This window comes from Esox lucius, chromosome 19, assembly GCF_011004845.1.
Source record: "Esox lucius isolate fEsoLuc1 chromosome 19, fEsoLuc1.pri, whole genome shotgun sequence".
Taxonomy (NCBI): domain Eukaryota; kingdom Metazoa; phylum Chordata; class Actinopteri; order Esociformes; family Esocidae; genus Esox; species Esox lucius.
In genome coordinates this window covers 10,103,266-10,117,751 of record NC_047587.1, presented here as the reverse complement: position 1 = coordinate 10,117,751, position 14,486 = coordinate 10,103,266, and the positions used below count along the sequence as shown (strand labels likewise).

The 14,486-nt window shown below is 40.3% G+C and overlaps 2 protein-coding genes across 8 annotated transcripts in view; one reads left to right on the top strand and one right to left on the bottom strand.

Moving 5' to 3' along the window:
• cep290 (centrosomal protein 290) overlaps window positions 1-5,803 on the bottom strand; it is a 49,388-nt gene extending 43,585 nt beyond the window's left edge. For 2 of the 3 annotated variants that reach the window (XM_034288379.1, XM_034288381.1), the window contains exons 1-8: window positions 5,505-5,781; window positions 5,253-5,386; window positions 4,754-4,837; window positions 3,075-3,144; window positions 2,933-2,979; window positions 1,985-2,134; window positions 1,761-1,814; window positions 274-294 (exon numbers count right to left, since the gene is read on the bottom strand). In XM_034288379.1, coding sequence (XP_034144270.1) covers window positions 274-294; window positions 1,761-1,814; window positions 1,985-2,134; window positions 2,933-2,979; window positions 3,075-3,144; window positions 4,754-4,837; window positions 5,253-5,351 — 525 coding nt within the window. In that variant the 5' untranslated portion in view covers window positions 5,352-5,386; window positions 5,505-5,781. The other variant, XM_034288380.1, reaches the window with a different exon arrangement.
• The window catches only part of tmtc3 (transmembrane O-mannosyltransferase targeting cadherins 3), a 71,158-nt gene continuing 62,094 nt past the window's right edge, over window positions 5,423-14,486 (top strand). Inside the window, exons 1-3 of one of the 5 annotated variants that reach the window (XM_010883616.5) lie at window positions 5,423-5,441; window positions 7,438-7,651; window positions 8,117-8,335. In XM_010883616.5, the coding sequence (XP_010881918.1) occupies window positions 7,463-7,651; window positions 8,117-8,335 (408 nt within the window). In that variant the 5' untranslated portion in view covers window positions 5,423-5,441; window positions 7,438-7,462. Of the gene's footprint in view, window positions 5,442-5,936; window positions 5,956-6,034; window positions 6,054-6,460; window positions 6,749-7,437; window positions 7,652-8,116; window positions 8,336-14,486 lie in introns of those variants that run through there. The other 4 variants (XM_020040226.3, XM_010883614.5, XM_010883613.5 and 1 more) reach the window with 4 other exon arrangements.

Here is a 14,486-nt window from a genome sequence, read left to right as displayed (position 1 = left end):
CCAGATACCACAGCATTCCTTCAGAGGTCTAGTGGAGTCCATGCCTCGACGGGTCTGGGCTGTTTTGTCGGCAAAAGGGGGACCTACACAATATTAGGAAGGTGGTCATAATGTTATGGCTGATCGGTGTATGCCTAACTGCACAACTCTACCATTCTCTTTACTTACAGTGCCAGTCAAAGGTTTGGACACACTGTACATTAACAATTTATTTAAACCGTAAGCTTATTTTCACCAGACGTTTACTCTTAACACAAATTTTTAACTCCTTACCTTCTTGTTAATCTTTTTCATCTTTTGTGAAAGCAAAGAATAAGGTGCAGGAAAAGAAATGAAAAAAAAAAACATGCAAAAGCCGTAACACAACAAAGATGTAACTGAACTTGAATGAAAATAGGGGATACATGTCAAAGCATTAGAAGGGACGTGTGCAGCAGGTGTGCAGCATAGGTGTGACATAGGTGTGCAGCAGTACATCAAACCCACTCAGTAACTGTATTGTCAACAGTTACTGAAGATCAGTTTTTAGTTTATCTGGTAAAAGATGCAACATTAATCGAGGAAGAATATTTAGCATAAAAGTGCAATATGTAAACATAAGTCTTACAATAGTAGTGTGGGTACTACAAGTTTGTTGAACTAGGCAGGAAAGAGACATTTGTAATGTAGCTCCAGCACCCTAGAAAGTGCTGAAACCCTCAACTCAGCCAGTGAGTAAGGAAGCATATCTGTGGCTGTATACACACCAATTGCTCTCAGGCAATTCCAGCATTATGGATGTGACACCGTTACACAAAATTAGAAAGAAATTGCCTCACAGAAATTAAAAAAGGATAAACTAATATATTTATGTATATATTTATACATTATACTTATCTACAGAGGAAGCGTAAACACAATTGCCTTCTTGTCATTTCTTTAGGACATTAGACTGCTGCTAAGAGCTGCTTGAATGCACTGTGGCATCCGCCTGCCAGGAACATGCACTTCACTAGGTTGTACGCATCCACCGCTAGCTGTTCAATTGAACCATTCAGTTAAATGACTCACAAAAAAAAGACTAATTACTCTCAAATCTGTATAAGTTGTTCAAAAAGACTGAATTATTCACAAACTGCACATCACTAGAATCAACATTTTTGATGTGTTAGCAGCTGCGTAGGCTACTTTCATCAAGCAGTGGCAACATACAGTTCATGTTTTACCAACAACTCCATCACCATTTTGTCCACTGGAATGCCAAAATGCTGCCAAACTGGAGATTTAAATGATGCTGTAGGATACTACAATGTTGGTTTATCGGTATCACCTCTAGCCTTTGTCGAACTAGTTGTTCCTCCTCGAGTTTGGCTCAGGTAACAGTTGGAAAAGCTCCAACAAGTATTATAATTTGGACAACAACGTCCGCAAAGACTTTTATTTTAACAGAATAGAAATTCTTCTTTTTTTGCAGCTATATTAGATTTATTCAGGAGGCATTCAACACAGCTAGCTAGCAAATCATTTTTAAAAATATTAATAAATTCATCATATTCATTCTGGTTCCCGCTGTGAACTGTAAAGAGCCCTGCACGATTACGAATGTGTACTGCTACAGCACTATTACCCAAGCAAAGAAAGTAAAATGACAACAAGAATAGACTGTTGATGGGGGGTGCATATAGCAAGACACACTGTGGCAACACATTTTGAAATGAAAAACTAAAATGAATGTACAGACAGTACCTCCCCAATTAAAAGATCACAGAGTAGCAACAAACCTCTCTTTTTAACTTCCTGCTCTCATCTTCGGCCTCCTCTGCCCGAATCTGCAACTATGAACAGATGGAAGACATTAGGTAAATAATACCTGTGAACCCAGAGTGAAGTGACTTTGTAAAGGCTACTTCTGAAACCTTGCGTTACAGGTTTCAGAAGTAGGAGGGTCTTAGTATTATACACAACGACAGAAGGTTGCTATGGAATTAAATATAATAAGCCATACTTCCTCGTTGATTTTCTTTTCCTTGTCCATCTCTGTCTCAAATCGTTGGATGTCCTTATCTCTGCGTTCCAGCAGAGCCTCTAGTGTACGCATCTCATCCTTAAGGAAGCGGCTGTCTCGGCCTCCAGCGTTGCCTGACTTCTTGGCCATCTGGACCGAAATCCACAGGAACAAAAAAACTCAGACTGCCTCACACTCAATTTACAATGCTTACTCAACTATCAGCAACATAAGTCAATATTATGTCTCCATTTGCCTTATTTGTGAAAGTGAAAAGGGAATCACAAACAGATATATCTCTCTGAATACTGAGCAATGTTAAACCAAACCAACACCAGAGTGGTATAGTGGAATTAGCTAGAGTAGCACTCTAATCTGCTTATGTTTCGTCATTCTATGGTCTGAGCTTACAATCTCCTTTGTGGACTGTGATTGACTCTTCTATTGGCCAAGAGGTGTATAAAGCCCCAGTAGAGGTAAACTGAGCAACATGAGGTTACATTTTCTTTGGTCCAGTGAAACAAAAACTGCTATCCAGAACAGGCAGTTTATATTGATTATATAATGCTCCAATATGCACCATTAATGCTTCCGTTTTCTTTAATGAGTAACTGTCATTAGGCTAAAGATTCCCTTTTTTCAGGGGAAGTCAGATGATTAGGGCTTGGTTATAGTGAAACACCTGAGCTTTATTTGAACATTTCCTTGCAAAGAATATACTTATTTCAGTATTAAATCTAGGTAGTTTTTCTCCAAATGGCTCAACACTGGTTTTGAAATGTATGACCCTTTCATTCCCTTCAAGATGTGCTTGGGTGGCACTCAGGGCTCAGAGTTAATGCAGGGAGACAAAAACACATTTGGCTGTGGGTTATAGTAGCACTCTTTACTTAGTCTAGCTAAATTAGTTATATTCCAGTGTCCTATAAAATTCAAACAAAGCCTTACCACTAACTCTTGTTCCCACTTTAACTCCTTGGCCAACCATTCATTTTCTGTAGGACAAAAACATCGTACTTCTTTATCTACGGCGGGCAAATCAATTCCAACAATACCTCTAACAGCGCTTGAATGGTAACAATGCACATACCTGATTTAGCTTGTTCCATACCAGCATTATCAATTAGCTCATATGCCAGATCAATCTCAACTTTCTTCAGCTGCAGAAAAATAAAGAAATGTTAGGTCAGTGTCAGTACCACCATTAAAGTATAGCATGAAATTAAGACTAACACATCTACATACTGTAAATCAACAGGCATACAAGTGATATGGCCTTATTTCCTCTCCTAAATTTAGTTCTGATTTTCCAGGTTGTCATTCCTCAAATCCCAATAATTTATGTAATAGGGGTTGCAATGTAGTGTATGGAGGACAAGAACAGGCCAAAATCTAAAATAAATAAATGTCTCAACAAAAATATGCAAGTAAATGTACACAGACAAAAAGTGACATTTGTTAGATAAGGAATGAATTAGGTCTAGTACTTAAATATTTATTTTCCTCATTATTCTTTTCAGTATTTATTTCCATATGAATCCCATTAAGCGCCATCCACAGGGTATGGCATGGTAATGCAAAATGGAGTGATAGCCTTCCATCTTCAAGATCCCTTTCACCTTGTACGAATCTCCCCCTTTACCACCACAAAGCCCCCCCGGACCATCACATTGCCTCCACCATGCTTGACAGATGGAGAAAGCACTCCTCCAGCATCTTTTCATTTGGTCTGCATCTCACGAATGCTCTCTTTGTGATCCAAACATCACAAACTAAGATTTGTCTGTCCAGTGTCTGTGTTCTTTTGCCCATCTTAATATTTTCTTTTTATTGACCAGTCTCAGATTTGGCTTTTCCTTTGCAACTCTGCCTAGAAGGCTAGCATCCTGGAGTCACCTCTTCACTGTTGACGTTGAGACTGGTGTTTTGAGGGTATTATTTAAGTACTATCCATCCATCCATCTTCTTCCGCTTATCCGGGGCCGGGTCGCGGGGGCAGCAGTCTAAGCAGGGATGCCCAGACTTCCCTCTCCCCAGACACTTCCTCTAGCTCTTCCGGGGGGACACCGAGGCGTTCCCAGGCCAGCCGGGAGACATAGTCCCTCCAGCGTGTCCTAGGTCTTCCCCGGGGTCTCCTCCCGGTGGGACGGGACCGGAACACCTTCCCAGGAAGGCGTTCCGGAGGCATCCGAAAAAGATGCCCAAGCCACCTCCGCTGACCCCTCTCGATGTGGAGGAGCAGCGGCTCTACTCTGAGCTCCTCCCGGGTGACCGAGCTTCTCACCCTATCTCTAAGGGATCGCCCAGCCACCCTGCGGAGAAAACTCATTTCGGCCGCCTGTATCCGGGATCTTGTCCTTTCGGTCATGACCCAAAGCTCATGACCATAGGTGAGAGTAGGAACGTAGATTGACTGGTAAATCGAGAGCTTCGCCTTGCGGCTCAGCTCTTTCTTCACCACAACAGACCGATACATCAACTGCATTACTGCAGAAGCTGCACCGATCCGTCTGTCCATCTCCCGTTCCATCCTTCCCTCACTCGTGAACAAGACCCCTAGATACTTAAACTCCTCCACTTGAGGCAGGCACTCTCCACCAACTAATTAATGTCAAATTTTACAAGTATAATAATATTTTTGTATTTCTGTGTACATTGACATTTACTTTAAAATATGTAGTTCTGCTCTTAAGCATGGAACTTAACCCTAACTGAGCAAGTCTCGGGATATTGTCTGCTAAATGACAAAAATGTAAAAGCATCAGAAACCTTCAGAAGACACTGAGCGACTCGCATGAGCTGAACCATTTTCTCTAAGTTTCCGTCTTTAAGCTCCATATCCCACTGTTGGACCTGCAGAGAAATAGAGCACCAACAGTAGAGGTTAAATTGAAATCCGACAGAAATACAACAGTACTGCTTGGTGAAAATTGAAGTGAAACCCTGGATTCTGCACTTTCCACAAACCAGATGCTTATGGGAAATGGTAAGAGCAATCAAAGTCAGTTGCACAGAAGATGATTAACCTGTTTAGGCTTTAAGGTATTTCCCTGACACAGTCTGTTCTTTGGCGGCTAGCCGGTAGAGTACACAAACAAAACAGTAATTTCATACCGTAATTTTATCATGAGCAACGTATTAATAACTAAATAAGACTTCATTAATGGTGGAACGTACCTTAAAGCAAACGCTACTTTCAGAATCGAAGAGAGTTTAGAGGTGTGTACATAGGACACATCTATTTTAGATAATAACCGTTACTTGGTACCTGTAGAAACATGTCGCTCAATATCTCTGCATCTCCACTTTCAGGCAGCCGTTCTGGATCAGCATCCATCACCAATCTCCAGTCAAAATGAGGAGGCATGTTGACAATCAGGAGTTACACCTAGCTAATACAAACTGGAAAACAAGTGGAGAAATGCACACCAAAGTGAAATCCTGGGTATCTTTCTAGGTAAATATATTGTAGAAACCACATAACTATCTGAGTTAACCAACGTGTAACTATTACTATTACCTGGTCCTTGCTGGCTAACTTAACAGGCGCTAACGTTTACAATATAATAGTATTTCGCATTGGATTTGGAGACCCAAAATACATTCTGCAATGACTGGGGGAAAATTCATTACAACAAAAAATGTGTGCATGGGTCATTTCCCTTCATCAGTTAGAAATGTAACCTGTTTTCCCACCTGCTCGCTACTAAGTGCTTTAGGATAACTAACATTTTGATTTAACACTACACTAGAGCTGAAAATAGGCTAACGTTAGCTCACTTGGTATTTTAGCTAACCATTACCGTTGCTCCAGTTGCTAAGATACTGTTGAACACAGTCGTAAATCGGTATGAGCAGCCCATAGAGAAGATTAGAGGCATTAAGATCCTTTAGTTGGTTGCGATGGCTCCTGCTCAACTACACTACAGTTGACAACATCCCAGATGGAAATCATTGACCTCTATCCTTGTGTAAGTATAGTTAATGTCCCTTATAGTGTTGATTCCTAATACTATGGTGAAAGACCAGTGTAGTCAAGACGATGGGACGTCCTGATGAACTGGTTGAGGTAATTAAAAAAAGTCCTTAGAATGGATAAGCCAATTAAGTTGATTCTCCTGCTGGTTGCATGAATGAAGTATATAGCATTTTTTTTGCATCACCTGTCTCATTGTCGGACAGATTGACAAATAGTACATGTGGTTACATGATACTGTAGGACAGGGCTATTGACCTCTGGTCTTGGAGGGCCACAACACTTCTGTTTATTTCCTTTTTGTTATTAAAATGGCTTATACAGACCTGGAACATCAGGTGAGTGTAATAACTTTATTAAAGCAAAACGAAAAAAAAACAGAAGCATTTCCTCAATATCATTGTTTAATAGCCCTGCTATAGGGAAATATCTTTGCTTTGAAAACAGGGGAACAAGACCAATTCGGGTATGCGTTCTCTATGGAGAAACACGATACTTTACGTCTGACGTATTTCTGTCGCTAAATCCTAAGGTAGCATTGATTTAGCAATCTTATTAACTGATTAAAAAGGTTTCAAATCAATTAAATAAATTGTCGTGCGTTATATCAAGCACATTTAATTGTATTTTCCAACACCAATAGTATGCGATGATGATAACACCTTTATAGCAACAATGTTGGACTGTTAAGTGCTATTCTTTGGTTCAACTTTACCCCGGAAATGTTTTAGTATATACGGTTACTATATCGCAACATTGGAATGTTAATCGCCGAATAATACTCTAACGTACGTTTCAACATTTTTTATATCTTTTAACATCATTATTCATAATATTGTTATGGAATTTAAATTACAACTGTTTTCATCAGCGCTGTGTTAACCTGCTAGCAAGATCATTAATGCACAACTGAAATGCAAGAGGCTACTTACTGTAGCCTACCCAATACTAGCTAGAGTAGAAAAGCTTGGACTGTTCTGTCAGTAGCTAGCTGCTATTTTGTGGCTCACTAGTTTGTTTGCAGTGTTTAAAGATATACATTAAATTAAAAAATAACATAGCATGACTTCAATTGCACTTTAGTTAGCTGGGATGGATAGGTAGCTGTAACAGTTAGCTAGCAGCTAACGTACTTTGTGCATGTTAGCTTTTAAATGGTAGAGTAGTCATTGGTTATCTCCAAAGGCCATGCTGTTGGTCAATATTCAAATGGGAAAGTCTCGCCTGATAGCTGTCTACAGAACTTTATTGAATCTATTGGCTTTGTATTGAGAACGTAAATGACACGCAGTGTATTGGAAGGCATACATGGCTGTGATGAAACTCTCGTCACATGTTGACAGCACCATCAAGCTGTGGCCAAAGGCAGTGGCATCCTACCAAATCTCGACTGGGCACATTGTAACCTTTGAACATGAATATGATGATAACCTGTCTAGTCTAATATTTTTTCCTGATCTAACTTTATCAATCACAGTGATCAATGAAGCCATTTGTCAACGATGGCTCTGATGTTGTGGAAGGAGATATTGCTTTTGACTGGACTGGTGGTGGGCTGCTACTGGAACAGCCTGTCTTGTGGTTTTGTGTTCGATGATGTCTCGGCCATCCTGGACAACAAGGACCTGCGGCCTGCCACCCCTCTCAGCAACCTCTTCCTCAATGACTTCTGGGGCACACCCATGGCTGAGGTGATACATGTCACATGCTGAGTTAACTTAAAGCTTGGGAGGAAGTTTTCATGTTATTACTTATGTCATCCATCATGCTTCACTTTCAAAAACAAACATGCATATGCTCAGCTGAATGGGAATTAGCTTGACTGGTTTTGAATTTGTTGATTTAATCAGATATCAGTTTATAGAAGTGGTCATATCTGGACCTCAAAGCCAGTTCCATTACATTTTTTCATTGCAATACCCTAATCAGGGACTTTGACCTGGGACACCAGGTGTGTGCAATTAATGACGAAGTAGGGTAAGACTTGAATACCTCTGACCTATAGAAATTATTGAAGGAAGGAGCTGGGGCCAAAAACTAAATTCTTCAGAGTGAAAAATAATTGGTACAGTTTTGTTTGCATGTGATGAAAAGTGAACTGTAATGCCACAGGTTTTTATGAATATAAAGCTAATACTATCTGTCTGTTATTACAGGAGAGGAGCCATAAATCTTACCGCCCTCTGACTGTGCTCACCTTCCGGCTGAATTATCTCTTCAGTGAACTGAGTGCTGCGTCCTACCACCTGCTAAATGTGGGCTTGCACGCTGTGGTGTGTGTGCTTCTTCTGGTGTTCTGTCGTCTCTTCCTGGACAAGACCTCCAGCTTGGTGGCGACCCTGCTGTTTGCGGTCCACCCCATCCACACAGAGGCTGTAAGTCTGCTTATGTGGTACACCCAGATCTACAATAATCTTGACCAATCCTCCATTAATTCTTTCCCCAAACATTAGGAAGTGAGGTAATAACAAATCATAGGAAAGTGATTTCACTGATTGTAACCAGTCAGACTGTTTACCAGAAGTAAATCTGTGCTAATACTCCTTTCTGCTGGAGTAAAAGCATTGTGTGTCTGTTTGTGTAGTGCTTTATAGAGCAGTTACATGTCTGACACATGGAAAAAGCTACTGTTCTAAGGTCAAGTAAAGGTTATCTAAAAGGTTATCTAAACAATGCAGGGAATCAATTTGTGGAATTTTTCTATGTGGAATTGAAACATGCAGCTGTATACATGGAACAGTGTTGCTCACTAATGAAAAAAAAAAAATTCTCGCTAAATTCTTCTAATGCAAATGATCTTGTGCATCATGCCTCATTCAGTTGATATCTATTTTACAGACACTGGCATTGTCACTTCTGAGCCTGTAATAATTGTGTATTTATTCAGTTTCCCAAAAAATATAGGACTCAGGGCAGAGTGGTATGTTTATAAAGTTGATTATTTTTGTGGACAGCCATCACAAGCATGCAACAAGTTGGGTGTGCAGCGACCATTTCTTTCCAGATTTTTTGTATACATTTTCAGCAGGTTTATCCGTTATTAGCCAGACTGTCCCAAGTAGTTCGTACTGTAGCTCTCTGCAACAAACTTCCTTGGCAAACGAATCCGCCCGTCAGCCGAGCCTGATGGTATATGTAAGTTCTTTGTGCTTATAATAAAGTAAAATAAACAGCTCAGTATCTCTTTTTGTTTTTGCTTAGCTGACCAGCTAGTGACATGCAGTGTTCACTAGTACAGCTTTGACCGGAGTTAAAAATTACTTAACGTTGTGCCATGTTTTGTGCTCCACATGGATTCGTTGCTGTATATTGACCCTTGCCACATGGGATCGTCAGTGTGTGACTTCAGAGTGTTATTCATGTTCATGTGAATTAAGTGCATGCCCATAGTATTGTCTGCAGGCAGACCATTGGGTTATAATTTGATCAAGTTTACAGGCCCTTTAAAGCTTTTAGGGAAAGCCAAGTAGGATTGACAATTTCTTTTGATCCCAGCAGTGAGGTAGCTTTCTTACACCTGGCCACATTCCACAGTCACGCAATTCAAAAATGTTTTTGAAATCAAACTTTGCATTCATTCTCTGGTCTGGAGAAATCTGTGCGTAACATGTGGAAAGCACAACCCAGCCCATCACTTCTAATGCAAAGTTATGCTTAAGAAATAATGGGCTGCTCTATCACATTATAAAAACATGATATCCATTTTAATAATATATTTTGGTTGTAGCCTTAGACCCATGCGTCCCAATAGAGTGAGAGAGAGAAGCCAAATATTTGTTGACTTTAGGCTTATCCCACATTTTGCTGCTTTGGTGGAATTTTCAGTGCTGTCTGGTGATTGTTGTTGCATTATGTTAATGGCATACCAATCACATATTATGAAAACAAGCCTCTATGCCAAATGGGAGTTGGTAGGTAATTGGGGATGTTGGCACGCTGTATGCAGTTATATTGTTACGTGCTGTTTTTTGGCGCCATGTCAGTCATTCTAAATTGGGTTAAACATAAATCATTATGTTTGGCAGGGCACAGGTTCATGATGCTTTCACAATGGACGTTGTTTGTCAAACATTGTTGATTTATTATTATATCAAGCTTTCACCCAGCCCTACTTCTCAGTAATTAAAAAAGATCAAGAGCACTAAAGCTAGTGAGAGTTGCTCAATTCCATGTAGTAGGTGTGGTGTAAGAATTGTATGGACCAGTGTGTAGACCTCACATGGGAAGAATGGAATTCAGAAATGGCCTCAGTTACTTGACAGTGTTAATCTGAACTGGAAATAAAATAGCTTAGATGCCTTTTTTGTGCATGTGTAGGTAGAATATAGGTTTGCATTAGTACATGCATATAGTCCCAGTACAGTCTTAATGCTCACTTCTGTATTTCACTTCTGAACAGAAATCTGAAGTCATAAATAGCAGCCTCTGAGCCAACACAAATGTTACATATTTTATCTTTTTTATGAACATTTTAGTTTTCCTCTGCCTGTCAATGACTAGTAGACATTTTATTGGATTTAAGTGCATCCAGCCTGTAGTTTCTTCTTGGCGGTTTTACTAAGCCCCCAAATACATTGGTTTGCTTCTAGCGTACAAAGCATATAATTTCCTCTTCATTATGTCTGAGCCACCCAAAAACATTTAGCCATTGACCGTCAAGACCACTAGCTCTATGTTTATTTATTAGATGATCTAGGTATCACATAAAAAATATGAAATCACTCATCACCTTTTTAATAAATCACAGTCAATACGGCTGCTGTCTGTTTTTGTTGTTATATTATGTTCCTGTTAATTTGACTGGCATAAAAACACTCAACAGAGCTCCAATATATTAAAGCCTTGTAGAGTTGTTTCCCCCATCCTTGCCTTGGTTCCACATTGTTTATCTCCCTCTCTCGTCTGCCCTCAGCTGTACTTGACTATGCTGCTGGCTCTGAAATATTACACTATTATACACTCACCTAAAGGATTATTAGGAACACCTGTTCAATTTCTTATTAATGCAATTATCTAATCAACCAATCACATGGCAGTTGCTTCAATGCATTTAGGTGTGTGGTCCTGTTCAAGACAATCTCCTGAACTCCAAACTGAATGTCAGAATGGGAAAGAAAGGTGATTTAAGCAATTTTGAGCGTGGCATGGTTGTTGGTGCCAGACGGGCCGGTCTGAGTATTTCGCAATCTGCTCAGTTACTGGGATTTTCACGCACAACCATTTCTAGGGTTTACAAAGAATGGTGTGAAAAGGGAAAAACATCCAGTATGCGGCAGTCCTGTGGGCGAAAATGCCTTGTTGATGCTAGAGGTCAGAGGAGAATGGGCCGACTGATTCAAGCTGATAGAAGAGCAACTTTGACTGAAATAACCACTCGTTACAACCGAGGTATGCAGCAAAGCATTTGTGAAGCCACAACACGCACAAGCTTGAGGCGGATGGGCTACAACAGCAGAAGACCCCACCGGGTACCACTCATCTCCACTACAAAAGGATAAAGAGGCTACGATTTGCACAAACTCACCAAAATTGGACAGTTGAAGACTGGAAGAATGTTGCCTGGTCTGATGAGTCTCGATTTCTGTTGAGACATTCAGATGGTAGAGTCAGAATTTGGTGTAAACAGAATGAGAACATGGATCCATCATGCCTTGTTACCACTGTGCAGGCTGCTGGTGGTGGTGTAATGGTGTGGGGGGTGTTTTCTTGGCACACTTTAGGCCCCTTAGTGCCAATTGGGCATTGTTTAAATGCCACGGCCTACCTGAGCATTTTTTCTGACCATGTCCATCCCTTTTTTTCCACCATGTACCCATCCTCTGATGGCTACTTCCAGCAGGATAATGCACCATGTCACAAAGCTGGAATCATTTCAAATTGGTTTCTTGAACATGACAATGAGTTCACTGTACTGAAATGGCCCCCACAGTCACCAGATCTCAACCCAATAGAGCATCTTTGGGATGTGGTGGAATGGGAGCTTCGTGCCCTGGATGTGCATCCCACAAATCTCCATCAACTGCAAGATGCTATCCTATCAATATGGGCCAACATTTCTAAAGAATGCTTTCAGCACCTTGTTGAATCAATGCCGCATAGAATTAAGGCAGTTCTGAAGGCGAAAGGGGGTCAAACACAGTATTAGTATGGTGTTCCTAATAATCCTTTAGGTGAGTGTATATTACACTATATATTGCATATATAATGTTTTGGTGCCAGTACATATCCTAATCTGATACATATCCTAGTCTTTTCACCAGTCATCGTAATCCCGTCTGTAAATCGACTCGAAGTAATCTGAAACGTTAAATTGTTTCATGCGGATAGGATGTCATTAAGGTGTTAGGTTTTATTGAAATATTTTGACATGCTTGGGTGTGAAAGAACTGGGATCCACTTGTTTTTCTGACTTTACTCTTCTCCAAAATGTCAGGACCGGTCTGGTCCTGTATGCTGGGTTGCCAGATTAATTGACTGTAATTCGCAAAGTCACTCATGGACTCCACAAAACGTGCAAACCTAGACTTTTTGGCTTTGATTTTGACACTGTCCATCTGCCCACAACATGTCATGAACAGCTGCAGTTACATCTTTCTCTATAGTGGCCCATACAGTGAGAACCATGCCCAGTGGTTCAGATTTTGTTTATATACAAAAAGCTTCACACTTTTTGTACTTGAGGACTGCTCCTCCTTGGCAAGGAATTCTATCTATTAAACATTTCGTGAAATGTTCACCGTTTCTTTTGTTTCTTCTGAGGAAGTGACAATGACTTCTTTCACATGATGTCTACGGGGGACAAATGTCAGCAATGCCACTTTGAGCCACAATTCTAAGATGGAAATCTGCAGTCGTTTTTGTTTATGAGCGACAGAAAAACATGTGGAATTGGTACGTTTAGTCCATTTTGAATTCCTGATTTGGGTGGAAAACTCATTGAAGCCTTCTGTCGTTACTTTTGACGACTTATCTTACAGCCTATTTACTGGAACACTCACCCTTATTTGCCCTGGCAACCAGGCAGGCCTTAGAAAAACAGAAAAGAAAGAAAAGAACAACAAAAAAGAAAAACCGACAACATTCTGCTTCTCTGGGAAAGGGAGTGGTAGTGTTTCAAATCTCAGAGCTCCCTCTAACTCACTCTCATCATCATCCACATCTCAGTCCCTCCTTCAGCTGAGTGTAGCCTATCAATCCCTTGAAAGGACCCATTTCACAGAGTCACAAAGAAGCCCTTGGCTCAGTCAATGGCATTCACGTAGCCTAATCTAAGTCTGGAATCTCTCTCAACGGTCCATTTGTTTTTCATTTGATGCACTGAAGTTCTTCTTCATGACACACATGGACAAAGACACTGTTATGTGTGCTTCTGTCTTTGTGAGTGTCTTAATGGCTGTCTTTCAGTTTGTATTTTAGGATGTATGCATCCATGTCTGGAATGTGAACCTATTCAACTTGAACTGTGTTTGTGTGGCACTGATGATCCTAAAGATGGAACTGAAAAATGTGATCTTTTGCAGTGTTGAATTACTGGGGCTTCATCTTCAACATGATACTTTTTTAAATTATTTGTGGGGTGGCTTGAAAAACTGCCACATATCAGTTCTTTGTCATTCAGCTTATCCTTTTTTACTCCACTCCTTCCAAACAGTTTAAGCTAGAAACTTTAATCATGCTTTAAAACATGTAGACTGTTTCACATGAAGTGGCTTCTGTAACTTTTATACACATTCAACTTTATTACCCTTGTAACACTTCAGGCACGTTAGAAGTCTTGAACATTCTAAAGCCCCGGTTGGGACATCATTAGCTATAACACTGGGAACAACTCCATTATAATGTACTATTACTATTTTTGAATACCTTTCAAACGAATCGTTGTAATACTTTTAATACCAAACTCTTACCCAACTTTTAGTACTTTTAATACTTCCACTCCTCTTACTCCACCTACTGTGCCTCCTACTAATCTTGCCTCCTACTAATCTACTACTAGTACTCCTGCTCCTCCTGCTACTAATCCTACTCCTCCCCTTACTCCTCGTTATGATACTACTTCTGCTCCTGCTACTTATCCTACTCCTCCTCTTACTTCTAGTACTAACACTACTTCTGCATCTGCTACTAATCCTACTCCTCCTCTTACTCCTAGTACTTGTACTGCTTCTGCTTCTGCTTCTAATCCTACTCTTCCAGACTCCTACTTCTACTACTCCTAAAATATATAACCCATGTAACACTTTTGATACTTCCAAGAAAAGGTTTTCAAGCCAGACCCACAATTTACATTATAAAATTGCCATCCATTTCCTGGGGCTCGTGATGCAAGATTCCCCAGTTGCAATCCTCAAATTCCTTCTTTTTATTTAGTCTTTTTCTTTGCAACTCTGCCTAGAAGGCCAGCATCCCGGAGTTGCCTCTTTACTGTTGACGTTGAGATTTAGTTTTTTTGCGGGTACTATTTAATGAAGCTGACACTTAAGGACCTGTGAGGCATCTGTTTCTCAAACTAGACACTCTAATGTA